The sequence below is a fragment of the Pagrus pagrus genome (assembly GCF_965226575.1).
Source record: "Pagrus pagrus genome assembly, chromosome: 11".
Taxonomy (NCBI): Eukaryota; Metazoa; Chordata; class Actinopteri; order Spariformes; family Sparidae; genus Pagrus; species Pagrus pagrus.
Genome location: NC_140195.1, coordinates 11,659,425 through 11,682,683, shown reverse-complemented (window position 1 = coordinate 11,682,683; position 23,259 = coordinate 11,659,425). Strand labels below are relative to the sequence as shown.

At 40.2% G+C, this 23,259-nt stretch overlaps 1 protein-coding gene across 2 annotated transcripts; it reads left to right on the top strand.

Annotated features, from left to right (window-relative positions):
* cacnb3a (calcium channel, voltage-dependent, beta 3a) lies at window positions 1-22,572 on the top strand. 2 transcript variants are annotated; one of them, XM_084367571.1, is made up of 15 exons: window positions 1-376; window positions 1,174-1,266; window positions 11,836-11,955; window positions 13,122-13,244; window positions 13,343-13,458; window positions 13,538-13,617; window positions 13,723-13,742; window positions 14,072-14,149; window positions 15,118-15,176; window positions 15,282-15,382; window positions 15,476-15,627; window positions 15,708-15,803; window positions 16,660-16,830; window positions 17,054-17,099; window positions 19,726-19,765. In XM_084367571.1, exons 1-14 carry the CDS (start codon window positions 296-298, stop codon window positions 17,081-17,083), a joined length of 1,320 nt encoding a protein of 439 aa, XP_084223697.1. In that variant the 5' UTR covers window positions 1-295; the 3' UTR covers window positions 17,084-17,099; window positions 19,726-19,765. The 2 variants fall into 2 exon arrangements, with proteins under 2 accessions (XP_084223697.1, XP_084223696.1); XM_084367570.1 differs by lacking the exon at window positions 17,054-17,099 and having other exon boundaries at window positions 19,726-22,572.
* Window positions 22,573-23,259: the final 687 nt, after the last annotated feature.

Genomic DNA, 23,259 nt, shown 5'->3' with positions numbered 1-23,259 from the left:
CGAGCGATGACGCTTCAGTCCTAACGGTTTATTTTAGCTCCGGTATTTTTCCTGCTCGCTTTAAGCTACATTTCCCCCCCGATGTAACACACATTTTGTTTTTGCCCGGGAGTCTAAGCGAGCCTTGAGCTTGGATATCAGTCGTTTTTTTTTTTGTTTTTTTTTATTCCTCCATCTTTTCGCTCCTGCATGCCGCTTCCCCGCTGTGTCTACTGCATATAGATGTATTTTGTGTCCCTTGTTTCCTCCAGTAACCCATGTCTGTGTGCATCCCGCCTCCCTGCGCTCTCAATAGATGGTGCAAGTCAAAATGTCCAAATCGCCCGCAGACCCACTGTCTGCTGTGGAAACAGGCTCTCAATCGCACTATTTTCAGGTAAATTCACGCACTTTACTTCTTTATTCACACGTCTAACTATCGTCCTCACCGAGTGAAGTGAGAAACCGTTAGCTTAATGTCTCGCTACTTGTTGTTGAAATTGAGGCGTCGCGTTTTTGGCAGCGAGATACTTTTTTTTTTTTTTTTTTTCACCTCCGCCTTCATTGAAACTGCAGATAGATGCTTCATCGGTGAAAAGCCAGAGGGTGCGATCATAAAGTGGGCTCACATATGCTTATTATGCCTCTCCCACACACACACACACACACATATACACACCAACAGGATAAAATCTCCATCTGAGATCCGGCCTTGAATGGATTCTGAATTAATGTTTTCATGTTTCATCGCATTTCCTGCCTTGATTTTCTATCTTCACTAATGCAGGGGAAAAACCAGTAACATGGCTGGACCTGTATGCTGAAATGTATTGGTGTAAAGGCAGTCACACACAGACCATGACTCTGAGTCACCTGTAGCCTGAATCTACAGGGCCTGTCAGCACACACTGCAATATCCATGCTTTCTTATTGATGGACTGTGTTACAAGAGGCCCGAGGAGAGCTGTCTCCTGCATTACACAGACCAGTATGTGCAGATAGATTAAGTCAGTCCTGCAATTTCTGTGAAGCCACTGCTGATTGTAGTCGCCGGTCTGGTGCACAGCAGCACTTTTATACCACTTTTCCCCTTAAATGTAGGGTTACATTTCAGCAAATTTATAAAGAAAAGCCTTAAAAAATCCACATTGTGTGAGCCGGTTTCAATTTATCTCTATGTCTCTGTCATCACAGCTGCCCAGGAAGTTGCCTAAACGCAAGAGCCGCTTCAAACGCTCTGATGGCAGCACGTCTTCTGACACAACATCCAGCTTCATCAAACGGCAGGTAAAAGCCCCCAGAGCCATTTGTTGGCTGCTCTTTCCTTATTTATGCATGCATTGTTGGCTACATCGTGCCCTGCTACATCACAGTCAGGCAGATTATCGCACTGAGGGAACAACTGTAACTAGTGATGGAAAACGTAGGACATGTTGTGCTCTGAAGTCTGGATCAAGCTATAAGGGTTTAAAGTTGCTTTATCCAACAGAACAGGTGTCTCCATTGTTGTGTTGGCATTGGTGCAGCAGTTATATTATTGTTCAGGTTTGAGATATTTTTTGGAAATCAAGGTTCCTCTTTTGGACTCTAAATAGCCACAAAAACACATTTGTAGTTCTGTATCTATTATCCTTATATCCAACACATGAATGTTTCTGCTCTTCATCTCCATCCACTGAGATTTCTCCTCAGTTTCAGTTGTTGTTTTGCCCACTAGAGAGCAGCAAACTGCTTGTAAGTGGGAGTGTGTTACATCAAAATCCCAACACAGCCCAGTTTTTTTAATTAATGTTTTCAGGTCAAGCACGTGCCGAAGACTCAGATGGAGATTCGATGTTATTTAAGACGATCTGTAACTGAAACAAAGAAAAGGATTTCTGAGCATCAGATTCCCCTCACGCTGTCATGGCGTGGCTGTGTGTTAATCATACCTCTCATCTAGATCAGTTGATTTGACGGTGTATAATCAAAACAGTCTTGATTAACCTCCATGTGCTGTTTCTGAAGATGGATTTGATTTGATTTGGGTGTAAAGCAAAGGTGGTTGTAGTTTCACAGTGAGTCCAGGAGAGGGGAGAACTTGATCCCTGTTCAGTTAGGTTGTGAAGAGTCAAGAGGTTTCACCGGGCCACAGACGGACTGTGCATGCAGAGCTCATCCCAGACCGCTAGATCCCCAAGGTTCATGAGCCTCGATACATCAAAGAGGGAAAGTCAGGAGGGGGGAAGGATTCAAATATCCCTTCTCAAAGAGCCTGATGTACTAATGACAGAAACTACAAGACTCTCTCTCTCGTTATTCCTGCAGGCTTTTGCACAGGCGTCTGTTGAATATATCTGAAATATCCATTTAGTCCTGATTAATTCATCCAGAGTGGGTACAATTAGACAGTTCATTTAAACATCAAAACATACACACACATCATATAATTACACTGACAGCATGGAGTAGTTGAGTGATCAATAAGTGGAGTACTTACTCCTCAGCTATTTTGATGATTAATTCATTATTTTGAGTAATTTTTCAAGTAAAAATACCAAACAGTCTTTGTTGTATATGATGATAAACTAATCCGTCTTGGGTTTTGAACTAGAATCCAACAATTTTTTTCTGTTTTATGACTTTTTGTAGACCGAACAATTAATCGATTAATGGACAGTATTCTGCAGATTAATAGATGACGTTAGTTGAAGCGCTGAAGTCTTAAAACGTTTTTTTGCCTATACTTCATCAACCAAATCCTGCACTGAAAATCTTAAAACGTAGTAGATTGGAAAGGAGTTGAAATGCCTCTTCAATAGAATAAAGTAGTGCTCAAACTTTGTCAACTGATTAGTTGATTGTCCAAAAATCCATCTAATTTCTGACAGTCACTTTATCATTTAAAGTGAGAGTGTGTAATTTTTGCAAGAAGAAATGATACAATTTCCGTTTTATAAACAAAAAGGTAAAATCATGAGCAAAATAATATTCAACTCAGTTCAACACAATTATGCCGTTTTTCCACCAGCACTTTCGGCCGAGCCGAGTCAAACTGGGCTGCACCGATCTGCTTTTCCATCACCAGTTTTACTTGGCCGAGTTAGATGTTATGCTGCTCCAGCATTACTTGATCTGATATGAACAGGAGCTTGTCATTTTTAATGTAAACTCACATTGGCAAATCTGTAAAACATCATAAAATAGTGAAAAAAACCTGTCAAGATCCATAATTAGTTGCAGATGATTTTGCTTTCATTCAACTACCTGATTATTACCTACCTGATTACCTGATTAATAGTCAGTTATTGGATTTATACAAAATGTTATATAAGTTTTAAGTTGTTAAAGTAGACATGCTGTGTAACAAATAAACCTTCATTTTAATGATCAAATTAAAGCTGAAACATTTCAACAATTTAATTGATTAGTCGTTGAACAGAAAAAGACTCTGAAACTAATTTGATGAACTGATTAATGGTTTAAGTCATTTTTCGAGAAAGAATGGCAGATTTTTCCTCATCCCAACTTTCCTTTATGTATTGTATGATAGTAAACTGAATATCTCAACAGTTTATAAACCTAATCATTACTAGCTGATAGGGCTGGGTGATATGGCCCTAAAATAATATTTTGAGGCTATATTGCAATATATGATGTATGTCTTGATATTTTGAAATCTTCTCAAAAGCACCTCATAAATACTAGGACTCGGCATTATGACAATATTGTAGATATTTCATAAATAATAATAAGTAATGTGGATATAAAAAACTGGCATTGTCATAGTTTGCTTTTCTGCTAAATAAATTGCAATATGTAAAATAAATGAAAAACTCTATTTGGAAGAAAATAATCAATACAGAATAACTGGGGTAATTTTGTAGTCGAGTATATTTTATCAAACAACCAAAGTTGGCCCTGCTTTTCAACAAACACCCTGACTGTTGAGTTGCCTCATGTCATCTGTGTCCCGGCCAAATAGCTGCAATTTGGACAAACCACAAAGACTAAGCTGAGAGCGTGAGAGGAAATACCTCTCCATACCGCCAGGTAGCGGTAGTCTGTATTCGTCATTTAAAAGGAGAAACCAGAATACTGCAAATATACAAACTCTCGCTAATATAATAGTGACTTCAAGAATATGTAAATTTGCAGTAAATGGGTGAAATCATGGCTACGACAGCGACCTTTTTTTTTTTCTGTTTCTCTTCATGCACTGATTCGCTGAGCTAAACAGCCAATCACTGTGATTTCGCTCACTAACGGGCTCTGCTGCCAATTCTATGTGCTCAATTGGCCACGAAACCGCCAACAAGGGCTGACTAGTGCCAATGGTGTGGGAAACACCACAGAGCCACAGACGCTCACCGACAGCCCGGACGGCCTGGTGTATCAGGTTTATCAGCTTTGAGAAGCTGGAACCAGCATATTTAAGGCATTCTTGGTTAAAAAATGACTCTGAACATGTTGCCAGTTAATTTGCTTTTGCAGCTTTAATCATAGCTGAAATTAAGATATTGAAACATTAGATAAAAAATAAGTCCCACATTAAAATCCACTCGTAACCTTTCAAGGATAAGAGGCATTATACTCCTTTCTTTCCATAATGAGTCATTTGTAGGACACCTGCAAACACGAGATTTAAAATACCTCTGTTTCATGCAGAGCACCATTGGTGTGAGGGAATGTGAAGCAGTGTAACTGCGAGACGTTAGTGAGAAGGAGGGGAAAAAACGGCTGAGCAGACATCTTCTTCAGGAGGGGGACATTAGTTATCCTGATCGGGGGGCTTAATGACAATCTCCAGATTCCCTGAGAATATTGCACGGCTTAAAATATTCATGATGCTCATTTTGAAGGCCTCAGGCGATGTGATATGTGGGTTCATTGTTCACACGAGCACCTTTAGTTTCTTTTCAATCATTACCTTCACCCTGCACGCACAACAACCGTAGGTGATATGACAAAGTGTTTAATGCAGAAGGAGTGAATTTCACACACAGAGCAGATAGTTTCTTGTCTGTGATAGGGGTGGGGTGTCTATGGAGGAGCAGTGGAGTATGACTCATTTCTGCAGCAGGATACAATAAGCAGTATGCTGCCATAAGTGTAGATGTATGTGTTATATGTAGGACATGAGAAACAGGAGGAGAAATCTGGAGCTGTGTTGTTGTTTTACCAGCAGTTTCTCCTCTGTTTCCTCTCTACCTGAGCATGTTGAACTTACATTACTGAGAATGGGATGTAGATTTAGAGAGGTGGTTTGATCAAGTGACGCAAAAGCTGCGTTGGTTGTTGTGTGTGTGAGTGTGTGTGTGTGTGTGTGTGTGTTGGGATGAGGTGGGGTAAGAATAGAAAAGAAGGTGTTGCCGGTGTCTGCTCCAGTGCAGGTCGTCCCTGGTTAGGGGATGGGACACGGTACAGTCAGTCTGCGTTTTACAGCATGTAGTGTGTAGAGAGGGAGGGACCGTGAGCAGCAGCATCACAACATTGACTGAGTAAGTACAATGACTTCCAACACAGTCAGCTTCTTCTTCTCACCGTCCGAAACTTCTCTTTCCATCATGTTGTCGTCGCTCCTCTCTCTGTGCTCCTTTGTCTTCCTCCCTCACATCGCCTCCCCTCTTCGACAAACGCTTTTGTTTCTCTCATCCCTTCACCTGCTTTACTTTTTGATTACCGACCGTCATCCCATGTTTCACTCTTCGCGGCTCCTCGCCAAGTCTCGTGATTGATCAATTTAACACACAGTATGCCTGATCTTGACTTTGATATTGATGTAACCATGGAGTGATTTATTGCTTTGTGTATCAGAGTGCTCCGTGCATGTGTAACTTGCTGACATTGAATTATGACCGCACAGTTAATCGAACACTTTTTGAAATTGGATATTTGGCTGCTGGATTTCCAAATCGCTGGAGCTTGCAGTTTTTTTGTTTTTTTGCTCTGAGGGAAAGGTGTTTCAGCCTCCTGAATAATATATTCTGCTGTTGTGCAGAATCTCCTTCCTGCAAATAAAGGCAGAGAAATCTGATTTTAGCCTTAGCATGCACTCCTTGCATTTTTAGATTACATTATTTAAAAAGGAGCTTAGAGTGTATTCCATTTTTAATCCATTTATTACAAACCATGTATACTTGACATTACTACCAACCGTTTTTAAGGCTTGCAGTAGATTCTTGAGTTTTTTTCTGCTCTCCAGGTACCCATCATTTTTGGCCATGCTGGTGTTGTGGCTCCAGGATGGCTACTGTATGGCAGTCTGTTGGTTCACCCCTTTGGTCCAGACTGCAATATCTCAACAACTATTTAATGCATTGCCATGAAGTTTAGTGCAGACATTCATGATCCCCAGAGGATGAATTGTAATCATTTTGATTTTTGTTCATTCAGTATAGGGGTGGGCTGTATAGCGGTTTCATCAATGTCACCGGTGTCACATTCTGGTACGACATGGATTTTGCAATACAGTCATGAATGTTTTAGCGTATTAAAAATGATGTGCTTTAAGGTAGATGCGTTAACTTGCAGCTATAGGGCTAAACATAAAGTCATAGAGCTAAAGTTACATCCAGTAACTACTGTTTTCGTCGCTAACGTCAACTCCACTAATACAAACATGTGGAAGGTAAACAAAGCACCTAAATTTCTCAGATTTTGTCTGCAAGAAACAACACAATCGTCTTCATCTACTCCCACCATCTGAGGAAGTGAAGACCCAGTGGATTAACTTTATTTTCCATGAAAATGTCCGCACAACAACGACAACCATTTTACTTCTGACTGCTTTCTTAATAAGGGACAGCAACATAAAAAGCATGATGTGCTTCAAAACTCAATCTCAAGGATGGACTGTTACCAAGTTCAAACTTGTAAACTAAGTTTTGCCATTTTTTGTCTATTGTAGCACGCTGGAGCAATGCAAATGTATTTAGTATTAAGGGACAGTCAAGAGAAACTGGTTGAACGTTAAGCCTTGTTTGAAGGCGGTTAAATAACCAGAGTAGTAGGTTAGATGTTGAAAAAGGTATTTTCTTTGTGGAACTTAATTCTGCAACAGAAAGTCAGCCGGCTCTGTTGTTAACATTACACAGAAGCTTTTTTGCTCTGTTATCCATCATGATGTGTTTGCTGGTAAATGTAATTGATAGACAAGTTGTAGACAAATGTACTTAAATATATGTTTTCTCCAAATAAATGCTGTGAGATGCCCAATGCCCTTGTTTAACTCTAACAATGAATCATTACATTTACTAATTAACCTACATAATCAGACAGACTATAAATCTTTATTTCTTAAGATATGTTCCCTTACATTGACAAATAGAAAGAAAACAGGTAGAATCATGTTTGCGTGGAATATCCCTTTTATTTTTGTAACACAGTTATAATACCATCACCGCAAAAAGATCTAAAAATGTTGTGCTGTAAATTAAGGTGACATCGCTTACCCCTAATTGAGCACCATCATTAGCATGCTAACAGACTTGACTAAAATAATGATTATGATAAACATTTATTAGCATGTTATCATTGGCATTGTCCAACATGTCAAAGGTAAATACAATGTCATTAAGTAAGTAGGTTGCACAATAAATGATACACACACATACAACACCTCTCTCATTTATTCAAACATGAACATGAATAATTTTTACACCCGGCTGAACAAACACAACTTTAACTGGACTTGTTGGTGTTCAAACTGCAAAATTCATGTCAGTGACTCTTAAACTGTCAAATTTCTCACAGCTATGCAGCAAAAAATGTCTCTGAAACTGTCAACATGTTGATGCTTGTTAGTGTGCGAGTGGCTTATCTAGAAGTTGTAACGGTCATGGCCTTTGACTCCAATGTTTGTTCCACTTTTTTTTTCCACTGAGAGTGATAAAAAAAAAACCCACTTGTTCTTTTTGATTAAAATGGAAAGGCAAAGTCCAGTTTTTTTCCTTTTTTCTAATAACCCCATTATCAAGAAAGATTTTAAAACATGAATCGCCATGTAATGCTGCATATCTGAGGGGAGCTCAAACTAAGTGAATGACAACATGTCAACCTTGATATCTCTCTGTGGGATGGAAGGGAAAACGGTTAACATCAGCACCTTTTGGTTCAGTAAGTCCACTATTTACTATATATTTAACTTGAGTTTAGGGTATAATCGAAGGGGTTCAGAAACGTTATTAAAATAAAGAAACTTTCAATGTGTAATGAAACAGCTTCAAGTTAATACTGATGCATCTGTATGACCTACATAAGCAAACAGGACCATCAGCGAGAAGTTTGGCTGTCACCGGGCCGGATTCCAACTTATCTGAGTGGGATAAGTCATGAAATTAAAATGTATTTAATGGCGGAGTGCCATGAACGTTCCCTGCGGAGCTCTAACTTTATGTGACTTTATTCAATATATGTATATTAACCATGGATCAGTTTACTATGTGTGTTATGAATGGAGTCGCTCAAAGTCGTAGTGATGACCTCACCAAGCCTTATCACCACTCTGTAGGTTATTACAGAGCTTTTCAGCCTCGTTTAGCTTGTTGTTTTGGTTTACCACCCCTAACTTTACTGTTTTGGTTCGCCCTCAGTTTGTATTCGGCCACAACAGGCAGCTATTTTCTGATGTGCACTTGCTGCTCAGCACCAAGCAGCAAACAGACAACTTGTTAACATTTAGTAGCTGAGCAACCACACCATGTTCTCCATGTTATCGCCATTCTCAATGGGCCAAAAATCAATTATCAGAGGTTTAATAACATCAGAAAACGTTAATTACTTGTCTAGTGTCCTCGTGTTGAAAGGCTTATCAATCAATTTGGGATTGGTGCCTTCCAATCTTGCCTTTAGTTTTTCATTTTCAATCAAGGATTGTTGCTTTAAAGTTGCCTCATACATAACTCTTCCATGGTTAACCAGTTAATTTACCCACAATTATACAACAGAGCCAATAGTGAAGGCATGTCTGCATGTCCTGCTAAAAAACAACAAGAACACATTTGAAAGTAAAATCAAAATAAATGTAGAAATTCCCTGCTGCTCTGTCCCTAGACTGTAGGATGACTTGTTCTCTTTTGTGAAACCGACTAGCTGGATGACACACTTCCTCGTTGGCCCGTCCCTGTGGAGTTGAGGCCATCAGTGTTGCAGTGTGTGAAGAATAATCACAGAAGCTGAATAGGAAGGAACAGAGTTAAATTTAGCCCCCAGACGGGGACATTAGCAGTAAAAAAAAAAAACAAGACATTCTCAGACTAGATGATAAAGATGTACTCACATTGTTGCACTCTGCATTGCAGCTTAGCTTCACAGCCAAAATACATACAGTAGATTTTTGTTTAGTTCAATGGTGGTAACTTCTTTCTTTATTTATTTTTTTCAAAAACAGATATCCAGGACAAAGAGTGCGCAACAGAGGTCCACAGCCTCTCGTCCAAACATTAATAATGAATAGCAATCACAGCCGAGGCAGCTCTCTGTGTTCTAACATCATTAAACAGCTCTCTGACATAACGCCTTTCCCCTGCGCCCACCACCATATTTATTCCACTTTTATGTCTGTGTGTGTTTGCGTGCATTCCCAGTGAAGACAGGGAAGCGGTCACAGTGAGAAAATTCAGATTCATGTCTTTATCAGGCTCTAGCGCCGTCCTTCTAATCAGCCAGGTATGCAACTCTATCCGTCCGTCTCTATCTGTGTGCGTCTCTGTCTCTCATGGTCACGGTCCTTTTCCTTCCTCCCCCCTCCTGCTGTGTTTCCCCTATTTTCTTCTATCTACGATGAGGATAGATATCTAGGTCTCACTCCACTCCTTCATGGCATTTTATTATGTTCTAATCTCATCTTCTCTTTGAGATAGCCTCGCTTTATCTTGTCATATAAATCGTTTATACCTCTCTCGTCTCTCCAACCATCCTTCAGTCACTCTCCGTCCTCGTAAACATCCTTCTCTTTTCAGTGTATCTTGTCAAAGATATTCACCCCCTCCTTCTCTGTCTCTCTTTCTATCTATCCCGTTCTTCCTCACCCTCCTTTTCTCTCTCTCGGTGCTGCTCTGGCGCTGGTGCAGTGTTGCCTTGCAGAGCTTGTGAGTGCTAGAAATCAGATCTAGTTATCTAACATAGACACACACACACACACACACAAAATAAAGGAGGAGAGGTGTTCGCTCGCCGTTTCTCTGGGACTTGAAGTGGTATTGTGGATACAAATTTATTTTGGACTAAATATATGCATTCTGAAGTGCAGGGAAAGCAAAGGTGGTGGTTGTTTTTCATATCTGGGCACTTTATTTTTGTATTTTTAGCCTGAATTTCCTTTTGTTGTGCTGTTGCTAATTGGTCCTCCAGAGGATTCGTTTGTATATGTTGGTAAGATGGATGACCAGGACTTAGTCACTGCACTCTGGAGGAGAGGAAAACCAAAGTGAAAACTGTATTATGTGCTGGGGTTTTTTGTTTCTTTACATCTTGCTTTATCTTCTTTGTATACATGAATGTAATTATGAATACTGGAGTTACCTGTGACAGGTTTTATTTACAGGTTATATTATTTACGTTTTCTTGTCCGTCTCCCTCGTCACTTCTTTTATTCTTTTTATTTTTTGTTTGTCTCCTGTCTCACCACTCGCTTGCCTGACTTGGATTTGTTTTTGCTGCAGCGGTTTTCTTTACTGACAGATTCAGGACTGAGTTGCTTCAGAGAAGCCAAAAAGATGCCAAATATAGGAGAGCGACACACACACACACACACACACACACACACACACACACACATATACAGGACTCAAACTGCATCTAGAACACTTGATTTTCTTCTCTTTTTCATGTTTTTCTCTTTTGAAAACAGCATCATGGTTACTAGCTGAGTTGGAAATAAGATTATTTTAACATACATATATATCTGAATTATAGTTGCAACTAACAATTTTATTCATTATCAATTAACTGATTATTTTCTCGATTAGTCGATTATTCGTTTCAGCTAAAAAATGTCAGAAAAAAGTCAAAACAAAACAGTCAAAATACGAAAAATCTTCAGGTTAACGTTTTTTAAGACAACCAAAACAAGAAAAACTTTCACAAACTAGAAGTTAAATTTAGCCTTTTTTATTTCATAAAAGATTTGAATGATTAGTAGAATAGTTGCTGATTAATCTTCTACTGATCAACTGATCATTCAAACAACTGAATGTTTCAGCTCTACAACGTATGGACATTTAAGAAAACAACCACAAGAACTACAGCCTAACAGGTTTTGAATAAAAGCCAAAAGCACCTATCAAGCAATTTTCACCATTTACATTGTGTAAAATGTCTCTCTGTGTGCTTTATCTGTTGCTTTCAGCATATTGTGCTAGCCATCCCTGGGATATGTCCTTTAACCGCGTACAATGAAAAATGATAGCCACCATATATTTTGCTAATGAGGAGATGTCCTTGGAGAATAAACAGGGAAATAAAGGATGTATATGTGCTGCACTGTGGGGGATGATGGAATGGAGTGGGGCCAAGCAGGAGAGAAGAGGAAGCAGTTGCCTCCTTTGTGCTATATTTGGTCTACCAGAAGATGGCTGGTGTGGGAGAGCAAAGCTTTGTGTTGCGGATACACACAGGCTCACACATGAATGTGTTCATGAATACAGACACGCATTTGCATGCACACCTGCACACAAAGACTGTGGAACAGAAAAACAGATGAAAGCAGAAGTATAAACAGAAACAGTAGATCTACCTATGTAACCTCATAGTACTGCATCTCGGTAATCTCTGCATGATTAGATGATCTGAACGTACCTTATGAAATTATTTATTCAAATTCTGCAAATATTAATAATAATCTTATTCCATGTCCATCTCTCTGTCTCCTGACAGGGGTCGGCTGATTCGTACACCAGTAGACCGTCGGATTCAGACCTGTCAGCAGAGGAGGACCGCGAGGCGTATCGGCGTGAAGCCGAGCGCCAGGCACAACTGCAGCTCGACAGAGCTAAGGTACATCATACAGTGATTTACACTACCACATACAGTTCTGTAAGTCAAAATATGTATTAGTGAAGTCATCAGATCTTCCAGAAGCCTCACCGTTCAGTGTAAGATATACACGGCTCAGCACCGTGTGCCAAACTTTTTGGTGAGGTCTGAATCCTCCAACTGCCATGCACAAATCTCCTCACACAAGTAAAACACATTCTGTTTCATCATTGATACACATCTTACAGATAAACCATCTAACCAGCTTCTCTAACCCGACTATTTGTAAAGACTTTAGGCCAAACTAAAGAGTTAAATCTACTGTTGATCTACAGCCAAAATGCTGTTTTGATGGCAAACCTCTAATCATGAATTAAGGAACAGCAGCAACAGCAGGTAAAGGTCAGGGTGTTTAATGTTGGCCTGCCTCTATGACTGATAGCTAATAGACATTGCTTCTTGTTTATTGGTTTTAAAAAAGGAAATGTGGGCTACAAAATCTTCTTGTGAACAAAGAGATCTTGTGACCACATTGGCAGTTATTGATTTCATGATTTCAACGTTAACACTAGCTCTTAGTTAACATGAGCTTAAGCTGTAGCTCGCCACTTTAATGCTAACCTCAACTCAAATATCAAACAAAGTTGAACATTTCAGTTTTGAGCCTCATGTTTGCATTATTGTGTCTGTTCCTTGTTGACCACAGAATTGTCTTTATATCCCACGTGCTGAACGCACCTTTCCCTCCCTGTCTGCTTCCTAACTTGTTGCTGTCGAACAGTCAAAGTTTATGTGTTGTCAGGAAAGTAAGGATTTGATTTGCACATGATAGCTGGTGTAAGAGGCATTTTGTTTTTGAGGTGCCCTTCCTACTGTCCCATTCTTGTGAACACAATATCTCAGGAATGCCTTAAGGGAATTTCAGGTATAAACATCCACTTGGACTCAAGGATGAACTGATTAGATTTGGTTGTCAACAGTCAAGGTCTCAGTGACCTCGCAAAACATGTTTTTGACATGAACATGACTACACTTTTTTAATCTCATAGATACGCTGTTAAAGTCAAGTAAAGTGACCAGACTCTAGTCTAGTCCAAACCTCTGGTACACAGTCTTTTGTACGTTTACACTGCCGGTTTGAATACTGACAAGTGTTTTTCTCTTGTTCTTTTATATTGTGGCTGTAGTCCAAACCTGTAGCATTTGCAGTAAAGACAAATGTGAGTTACTGTGGAGCTCTGGATGAGGACTGTCCCGTCCAAGGAGCTGCAGTCAATTTCGATGCCAAAGACTTCCTGCACATCAAAGAAGTGAGTGATTATCTGTTGATGCTGATAATGAACCCCTCTGTGACATTAAAACAACAGATATACGTGACAAGGTTCTGTTGTCATTCTGAACTTAACAGAAGTATAACAATGACTGGTGGATCGGTCGGCTAGTAAAAGAAGGAGCAGACATCACCTTCATCCCCAGCCCCCTACGACTGGAGGCCATGAGACTCAAACAGGAGCAGAAACAAAGGTCAGTGATCATATCAAGCTCCTCTGAGGAGTCTTTCATACAGAATAAGTTTGATAACTTGGTGTTGTTGTTGATGCAGGAAAACAGGGGGTAATTCCTCTAGTTTAGGGGACATGGTGACTGGGGGTTGGAGGACCACACCACCATCTGCAGGTGAATGTAAGTACTACAAGTCTTTCCCTATTTACACTGGAATAAAAACAACTTTGCTCTCTGGTATTTTATTTTTCCTTTCATTGATTGTTATTTTCTTGTTTTCACAAGCCAAACAGAAGCAAAAACAGGTAGGTTTTGGCACTTTATGATGTGCATGTGCTCATAATAAGTAGTGTTGGACATAAAACAGACAAAAATGTCTTACAAAGCATTTAATTCAGTTCAGTTAAAAAGCCTTACATTGTTTACATTATTCTTTGACTATACCTGTGAAATTGGTATTTAAAGAAGCATCTATTCAATGTGGTGTAAGTGCTCAATTTAATTTGGTGAGCTCTGCAGAAATCCTGATTATGTTTTTGAGCTTCACACAACCAACAAACCCAACGGCCATCGTTTCTTACCCACGCTCTCTGTTCTTCATCCCTCTCCCCTCGTCCTCCCCTATTTCTGGCAGGAACACGTCCCTCCCTACGACGTGGTGCCCTCTATGAGGCCGGTGGTCCTCGTGGGACCATCGTTGAAGGGCTATGAGGTCAGACTCTCCCCATTTCACCTCCAGCAGACAGAGAGTGATTTTACCTCACACTACACTGTTTTCACTGTTCATGCACTGCTGCTTTTGTTGTTTGAATCAATCAGACAATGAGTTTGAGTCCAGTTTCTAGTTTTTCTCGATATACTTACACACAGTGCATAGTTTATTTGTGAAGAAGGCGGTTACATAATAACTTCATGGAATGCATGAAACTATTTGCAGCATGGAACCGTAAACAGTCTTTAACCAGAATCGCACTCCATCCTCCATCCATGTTTCGTGGAAATCTGTTCAGTACTTTTTGTGTAATCCTGCTGACAAACCAATCAACCTACAAACCACAAACAAGACTAACACGGCAGAAAAAACAACCTTTGCAGAAGGAAAGAATCTAATTGTATATAAGTTTGCAGCCATGCTTTCCATTGTAAAATTTCGCTGATTCTTTGGTGGGACTCTTAAGACATTTTACATCTGGCACATCGTCAACACATTGTTCATTAACCTTTAAATTTAACCTATAAAGCTCTAATGAGGGCAGAGCCCTTAAAAAAAACAAACACACAGTTTTCTTGATATTGAGTGTTAGATGTTTTTGGTGAGTAAATTGTACTTGTTGAAGTAGTTTGAATACCGTGTCATCTGAAAAGTAACTAGTAGTTAAAGTTATTAAATTAATATGGTGAGTAAAAAGTACAATATTTGCCCTCAAAATGTAGTGGAGTGGAAGTATAAAGTACCAGAAAAGGGAAATACTCACTCATTCACTACATTGAGAGTGCTGTAAATGTACTTAGTTACATTCCATCACTGTGTATATTTAGGTTTGTACAGTAATGCAGCCTACTTAAATTGATCTTTGACATGATGTGATGGTGTGTGGAAAGAAGCAGTTTTTCCTGTCTGGATGTTTTGGTCACTTGACGTTGTACAGTCTGTTTCTCTCTCATTATCCTCCCGACTAGGTGACGGATATGATGCAGAAAGCTCTTTTTGACTTCCTGAAACACAGATTTGAGGGAAGGTCAGTAAAAAACAGAGAGATGACAGAATAATCTCTGCAGCTGTGGAAAGTCGGGACTTTAATGAACCTGATCAGCATACTTTTCCTATTTATGACTGTTTGCAGAATCTCAATCACCCGTGTAACTGCCGACCTGTCTTTAGCCAAGAGATCCGTCCTCAACAAAAGACCCATAATGGAGAGATCCAACACTCGCTCCAGCCTAGGTAACCACGCTTATGTCAGCATGAAAACAGTCTTTTGGTAAAAAGAAGCAATGAGATCAAACTTACAAAATCTAATGTGTGTTGTCTGTGCAGCGGAGGTTCAGAGTGAGATTGAGAGGATATTTGAGCTTGCCAAAACCCTGCAGCTGGTGATTCTGGACGCGGACACCATCAACCATCCCGCCCAGCTAGCCAAAACCTCCCTCGCACCCATCATTGTCTACGTTAAAGTTTCCTCGCCAAAGGTACAGCAGGTTACCTCAGTCACGAATGTTGGATTCAGGCTGCCTCATCATCCTTGACCTTGGTTTTACCTTCCTGTCAGGTGCTCCAGAGGCTGGTCAAATCCAGGGGGAAGTCTCAAAGCAAGCACCTGAATGTGCAGATGATGGCTGCAGACAAACTCTCTCAGTGCCCCCCTGTGAGTGAAGAAAGTGGCTTGATTGTTTTCTACTGCTGTAATGTTTGATTGACCCCTATCAACCTGTACAATATCAATATTGTGTATAAAGAAGTTGTATTTACAAGGTAAAGAAGAGGGAGAAATGTGTGCAGCACCTACCACAAACAGCTTTAGTTTATGTTTTAGTCATGCTAGCAGTGTGGCCCCATGTCCGTCACCTGGTCTCAATAAGTATTGGGTGACTTTAAAGTCCCTTAACTTAAACTTATAAAGTCATTCATGGTGCCCAGAGGCTGAAGCCTATTGATTCTTCCTCTAATGCCGCCATGAAAAACTTTATATTAATAAGTAGGCAGGTTTTGTTACGGCGCTCTCCATCAAGTAAATGCCCGTCCGATTCACTCTTGTTTTACCCCAGTTTCTCTCCCTCTTCGCCTTCTTTGCCTCCTCCATCAGCAGGGTTCCTTTTCTCTTGCAATGAAGAGTTTCCATAGTTATTCCCATTGTTCCACCGTTACCCGTGGATAGTGACCAGAAAACAGTGCCCCTTCCTGTTTCGGTTGTGCAATGGCAGATGCACTTCCTTTGTGCCAAAATGTAACCGTCATTCTTCCGAGAAAAATCCTGTCTGGCGGCGGATCGATTATCATAGTGAAAGTGTGGTTTATAGGGAACTAATCAATAAGCGGATAGTGTCATTTTTCTAAAGCCATCACGCTGTGCAATCAGTATTTACCTCAAAATGATAAGTTAAAGCAAAAAAGTTGTCTAATACCAGTCTAATGATTTAATAATTCAACTTTTGGTTTTTTTAGCTGCTGGATGTAGATTTATGTAGTTCTTGATGTTTCCTTTTCTTTTTATTGACTTGCAGGATATGTTTGATGTCATTTTGGATGAGAACCAGCTGGAAGATGCATGTGAGCATTTGGCTGAATACCTGGAGGTCTACTGGCGTGCCACTCACCTCCCAGGCAACACCCCTCTGAACCCGTTACTGGAGCAGAGTCTGATGACCCCGCCTTCTGCCATCTCTAGCCTACAGGTGAGTTTGTCGTCATCTGTTTAAAAAGCAGGAGAGCACGAAAAGAAATACCGTTTTGATACTGTTTTAAGACTCTTAAGTAGGAATCATGTTCTGAACACGTTGTATGTTGTCAATGTCTTTACCAGCTCTTCATCTCAGATTCTCACTCCTTTGTTTTTGTTTGATTGTCTCCAGTTGTCTTGTCTGTCCTCTCACTCATCCATGCTTAACATTTTTGCAGTTTTCTGAAACACAGGAATTAATTGAATGATCGCTTACAAAATGGGGTGAGTAGTAGGGTTTATATATTTGCACTCTCAACCCCAACGATCCCCTCTGACACTCCTCCCGACACCTGAACACAACAGAGCGGCTGAGACAGTGAATGAACAGCATTTTATTCATTCAGATCTCACCACAGAAAAAATGACGTGTTTTTCTCCACTGCATCCTGCCTTCTTTTCCTTTAGTTGATGGTCTCAGGTGAATCACTGCTCCACAAGCTTTCTGGGAGAAAGTTCACAAAGCAGCTTTTATATAAACACCTTAATTAAGAACGTAATGTTTGAAAGAAATAAAACGGTTGTGTGAAATGTCAAAATCTGACCATTGTTCTCTATTTTTCAATCAGCGTTGATTGTTTTCCAAGCATGCTTTGTGAATGGTGCCCCGGCTCACAGTGGCAGATGATGCTATCTTGAATGCTAATGAAAGGCATCTGATCAATGCTTTAATAATGTATTCACCTGATCTAAATGCATAATTTACACCACAATAAACAGAGACCATAACATCAGTACAATAACATTTTATGTCCAAATGTAACCTCCTGACCATCCATTCAACTGTTTCACTGGCATTTCTTCTGTTCGCTGTCTGTAGTATTGATCTGTATACACACAGACAAAACGATGTCAACACTTAAAGCAGTCATTTGTGAGAAATGGCCAGAATTTTTGCGTGTGAAGAAACAACAGTAGTGACGTTATGTCAAGGAACTTCTCTACTGTGCTGCAGAGATGTCTACTGAAGTTAGCATGCTAACCAGCTAGCCCCAATGTACTACTTTTTACTGCAAGAGGCGACAGTCCGATAGAATAGCCGATTGTGAGTAATAAACTGTCAGGACAGAAAATACTTGTATACCTATTTTTTCACTAAACAGCAAAATACTACCGCACACCTTCTGAATTTTAGTTTTTTTCCATCCATTACCGAACTCGGACTCCCTCGTTAACTAATCGTAAAATTCACTTCATTCAAACTCACCATAGTCAAAATGAAACACTATTGGTTTGTTTCCACAGTCACCTCTGGTTTGGTCGAAATAAATCCTCAATTCAATGAGTAAGATGCAAAAATATTCCTGCTGTACACACCGCCCGCTGCTGACTGCTGAATCTCTCTCGCTCCTCTACCACTTCATGCCTCTTCTGTCCCTGTCTGCCGTGTCTTCTCGTCCGTTCTCAGTCCCTTGTCTTCAAACTGGTATCTGTCTGTCTCAGAGGCTTTGTTCAGTCCCAGTCTGGTGTCCAGCTGTGGCCACTTGGAAGCTGGTTGACTGCGGTGCAGACTCTCGTCAGCTAACAGGACCACTTTAGCCTCGTTTCCACTGAGCTGTCCGGTTTAGTTCAGTTCAGTTCGAACGGTTACTAGCTCCACGGCAAACTGAGCAACTTGCTAACAGCAGCTAGTAGCTAGTAGAGTAGCGTAAGTCCAGTATAATAAGCAGCAGTACGCGGTTTTGCTGCCCCCTTTAGATTTGGAGCCACTTTCGAATTTTGGCCATTTCTTAGAAATGACACTAATGAAAAAGGACTTTGAAGAGACTTTATCACGCTGAAAACACTGCTGCATGCCCATTATTAACATCCTTATCTCCATACACAGTATGTTGTATATATTGTACTGTTCTGTCTTATTTCTGATGCTTACTTGAAGGTTATGACCACCGCTCCAATGTTTTGAAACATTGCTGGTAAAATCAAAGGAAGCTGTGATTCCTTTTGTGATTCATTACCAAGTGCTGATTGTCAGATTTGATTTATAGCTGACAACTGACTACTAACTGTCATCATAAGTGCTATTGTGTTGCATTGTTTGTAATTATCTCAGCTATTTGGAAGCTGAGGACTATAATCAAATGTTTTAAGGCTGTCTTTAAAGAATAATGACAAGCCGATATCTCAGTTGAAAAAGTTACTGGTGCTATGATTCTTTCTCCAGGTTGTACTGAATCCTGAAGTGATTATTCACATCCACTTTCATATGGTTAGATAAATAATTACCCTTTCATAGAAAATACACTTTACAATTTGCCATAATGAATAGACATAAAAAAAAACATGCATAACAAATGTTAGTGACATTATTGCATGCATATACAACTAACCTGAGACATGTAAAAAAAAAAAACACAGTAAATACTTGGATGTTGCTGATTAAACCCGGTAAAGATTTTAAAAAAAGAAGACAAGTTGCCGTGTAACATGACAACATACATGTAAATGCGACAGTAATACCTCAGTAATGATAGATGTGAAACATGGCTGCCAAAGGTCCCGTGTTTTACATACTAACATGCATGTGGTTCAGTTGGGGTTGTGAATAGTGTAATTTTTTTGTGTTAATGTTCAATATTATTCAGCCAACAACATACAAAGCACAAACACGCATGTGAGCGTTGTTTTAAGGTAGATTTGAACCTTTCCTTTAAAGTCCTTCTTCATGTCGTGTTTGCATTATTTTGTCTACGCTGTGTGTGTTTGCTGTCTATGAAAAACTGTCTGTGCTATTTGTAAACAGAACAGAATATATGTAGTGTGAAGCTTCTTTGAGATATTGTCCTACTTTCAGAGCTTTCTTCTGACTCTTTCTTTCTTTTTCTCCTCCATGACTACTCAAATCCTCCAGAACAAGAACCAGCCGCAGCCTCGTGAGGCGGTGGGCTTGGAGGCTGACGAGGAGGAGGAGGCAGGCGAGGAGGCCCACTCCCCCTTGGAGCAGGACAGTCTCATGCCGTCTGACGAGGCCAGCGACTCCCTGTCTCGCGGCCAGAGGGGGAGCCCGTGCCACAGGGGGGGTGAGGAGGACGAAGAGGAGGAGGAGGAGGAAGAAGAGGAGGAGGAAGAGGAGGAGGATGAGTACGCCTCCCCCTGCCATGCTCGCACATACAGGGACATGTACCCCCCTCACCGTGGGCACACAGGCAGTGCCCACAGTGCCAATGGGCACGAGTCACAGGACAGGCTGCTCCAGCGTGAAGCTCAGCAAGGTCACAACCAGAGGAACAACCGCCAGCGCAGCCGCCCCTGGCCCCGAGACACCTACTGAGGACCGATCTGGCCTCCAGATCAGCACCGAGATCACCCCAAGCCCTCCGACCGTTCCCAAACAATTTAGAGATGAAAAAGTCGCCCAAAAAAAGCTTAAATCAGAGAAACAGATGCCCAGTTTATTAAGCAGACACCTGTGTGTGTCTAGTTCAGAGAATTTCCAGTCACACTCTTCCAGACTCCCACTTTATCTAAAGCGAGGGGATGTAACGACCTCTCCACATTCAGATAAAAGTCAACAGGGCTACTCACCTCTGCAATGGAAAGGTTTCAGGCTACCAGCTGTACGCAAACTCAAACTTTAGCTGCTTCGCCTAAAGGTTTCTCTATTGTAGGATGTCTCATATACTGGCCTTAAAATTCCTAAGACTTTTAAACTCTTTACTATTGCATGTATGAGTATAATTATTTTAAGACTATTTGCACATTTACGTCAGAACAGGAAGTGAATGATCTTTACGGATAAACTAATGTAGGAATGTCTACTGTTGAATCCATTTATGGGAAATAGTAATGCATTTGATTACAATGTATATACTGAATGGGCACCCGGTTTTGTTTCATTGCTACTATATTTGTTTGATTTTGTTAATATGGACTTGTTTGTTGTTTCAGAGAAATGTTGCCATCCATGTGTTGAGTCAGTTTGTACTCTGAAGGCGGCGTGCGGCAGGTGGGAGACACATGCAGTTAATCAGACTGAGTCTCACAATGTAAGTAAGCAGTAAAGCGTCAGTGTCACCTACAGTACAGTACAGTACGTTCTGGGCATCGCTTGTCTTTGCTGTTGCACAATCACTCTCTTAACACCTCTAAAAATCTGAAAACGGGCACAGAGAATGTAAACACAACAAAGAAAGGGAATGTTATCTTTTAATGGATGAAGTATTTGCCAACCTGCTTGTTTACATTGAATCATTCACATTTTGTCAAGCACATGCTGCACAGCTGCAGCTCCTCTTCAAATCCAGGCTTCAGAGAATGTAAGCTTGCATGCCTTTTTGCACCTCCAAGCACCACCCGGTGTCTCCGACCCCCAACCGATCGCCCTGTAATTCGATTGTAGCACGTTATTGATTGTAGCATCCACAGTTTCTACACTTCTCTCACCCCCCCCTTGTGCGTCTTTTTGCCAAACATTGTTTTGTGTTCTGCAGTTTTACAGTCGATTCGGTTTTTAACCAAGGCAGATCCTCAGGTGTAAAGTCCTACACACTCATCGCAGCTCAACTCCATGTAACGAATGTGTCGTGCTCCTGAAGGACTCGTAGCACCCGTGACACGATGTCATTCCGTTCCTGCGCCGTTTTTTAGTCCACGAGCCGATGACGACGACGATGAGTTCGGGCGTGATGCTGACGAGCAGCGACCTGCTTTTCGTTCACGTACAGTGTCGATACCGTTAACAGCCGGCTTTAGGAATTTACTGGTTTACTGCTTCCATGTCTCACAGGTATCTCTCTCTCTCTCTCTCTCTCTCTCTCTCTCCCTCTCTATCTAGTGTTCTGTATATTTTGAAGAAAAAAAAATCAGCATGATTTGAAAAAAAGAAAAAAGAAAAAAAATCTATGCAAGTGTTGCATGAAAATCTGATTCTTTTTACAGTTAAGTATTTTAGTAATGCATTGATTTTGATTCTCCTCGTTGTCTTGTAGTGATAGTCTTGTCTTTGGGGCTACTCACTCCTCACACCACTAACAACACTATTACTAAAAAAAAGAAAATAATCAGAATGCATCAGTTTATTTATCCACAATGTACTTTAATATTGGGGAATCTTTTTTCCACAATATTGGCTGGACACTGGTCGATGCACTTTTAAAAAGTCACTCACTACAAATTGTCCCAGATCAGGCCTATGATTTTTTTTAATTTGTGATGAAAAGGAATGAGTGAATTATTAAAGCCCTGCATGTCTTAGTTCACCAATTAGCTATTTTCATTATATTTTGGCAGAGTATGTTTTTCAAAGCGGACCAATTTAGCAACTGATAAAAGCAGTTGAGATTTTTTCAATTTATGAAGCACAATTTTTACAAGGGTTATAATTTAGTTTCCTCTGTCTTATTCTGTATGCAATACTAAGCCTAACATTGAAAAACTTTAAACGCCTTAGACCATCTGGACTTCCTCTTTTTGTGTGAGTAGAGAAAAAAAAAAATTGCACTACTTTTTTTTGGGATGGTTGCTTTGTAATGCAATAACTGCACTAAATATAACCGTGTATCCACCAGACTACCACAGCGTGCTAGCGTGACCCAACACGCCTCTTCCCTCTATTTATCAAAAGAGACAGCAAATGTGTAAAAAGTGAGACATTTCCTGCCTGATGCTGTATAGAATGCTTTCTATTTGAAAATAGATTTACAATGCTAAGTAAAAAATATGACAAACAAAATAAACATGACATTTTATGTACTTTTAATTGTTTGAGTCCTTTTTGTCTTTCACTGTAACGCACGATTGTAAACTTTTCGTTCGAGATTTGGAGGTAAAAACCTAATTACCTCCGATGATTCCCAGACTTTTTCTCTAGTTTTTTACCACAATAAGGTTCACATTTGTGGGTTTTATATGAAATGTCTCAACAATTTGATACATCCATGTTCCGTTTTAGGATGAAGTGTAAAAACATTTGTGACCCGTTTTCAGTTAATGCCGTCATAATTACAATTCGTCCAACACTTTGTTTGATGACTAAATGTCTGCAAAATTAATGAGATCCACATCAGCCTCAGCTGCAGTTTGTGTGGTAATCAGCAAATGTTAGCATGCTAATACACTAAACTAAGCTAGTAAACATGGTAATCACTAAAGCTGCTAAACATTGATAAGCCTCACAGAGCAGTAAGCTTGATGACAGACTATCTGTATCTATTATCTGCTCACGATCCACTCTGAATACATCACAGATCAAACTTCTTCATGCACTTCAGTCCATTGTATTTATATAGGGCCAGAACATGGGCCTCACACAGGTTTCTGGGAATACTTACTGGTAATTTAAAGCCCCTTCAGATGTTAAATGTTTCTAATTACCTCGTCAGGCAGCAGGACTTTTTCTTTCTTCTTAGGTTTTATTTCTTCCTGTGTTTTCTTGTCAAAAACTCAT

Excerpts from the sequence above, each read along its gene's own strand:
- cacnb3a (XM_084367570.1), top strand. The coding sequence starts at position 296 with ATGGTGCAAGTCAAAATGTCCAAATCGCCCGCAGACCCACTGTCTGCT. Across the intron at positions 14,150-15,117 it reads CATCGTTGAAGGGCTATGAG|GTGACGGATATGATGCAGAA; the intron begins GTCAGACTCTCC and ends CCTCCCGACTAG. Across the intron at positions 15,804-16,659 it reads AACTCTCTCAGTGCCCCCCT|GATATGTTTGATGTCATTTT; the intron begins GTGAGTGAAGAA and ends ATTGACTTGCAG.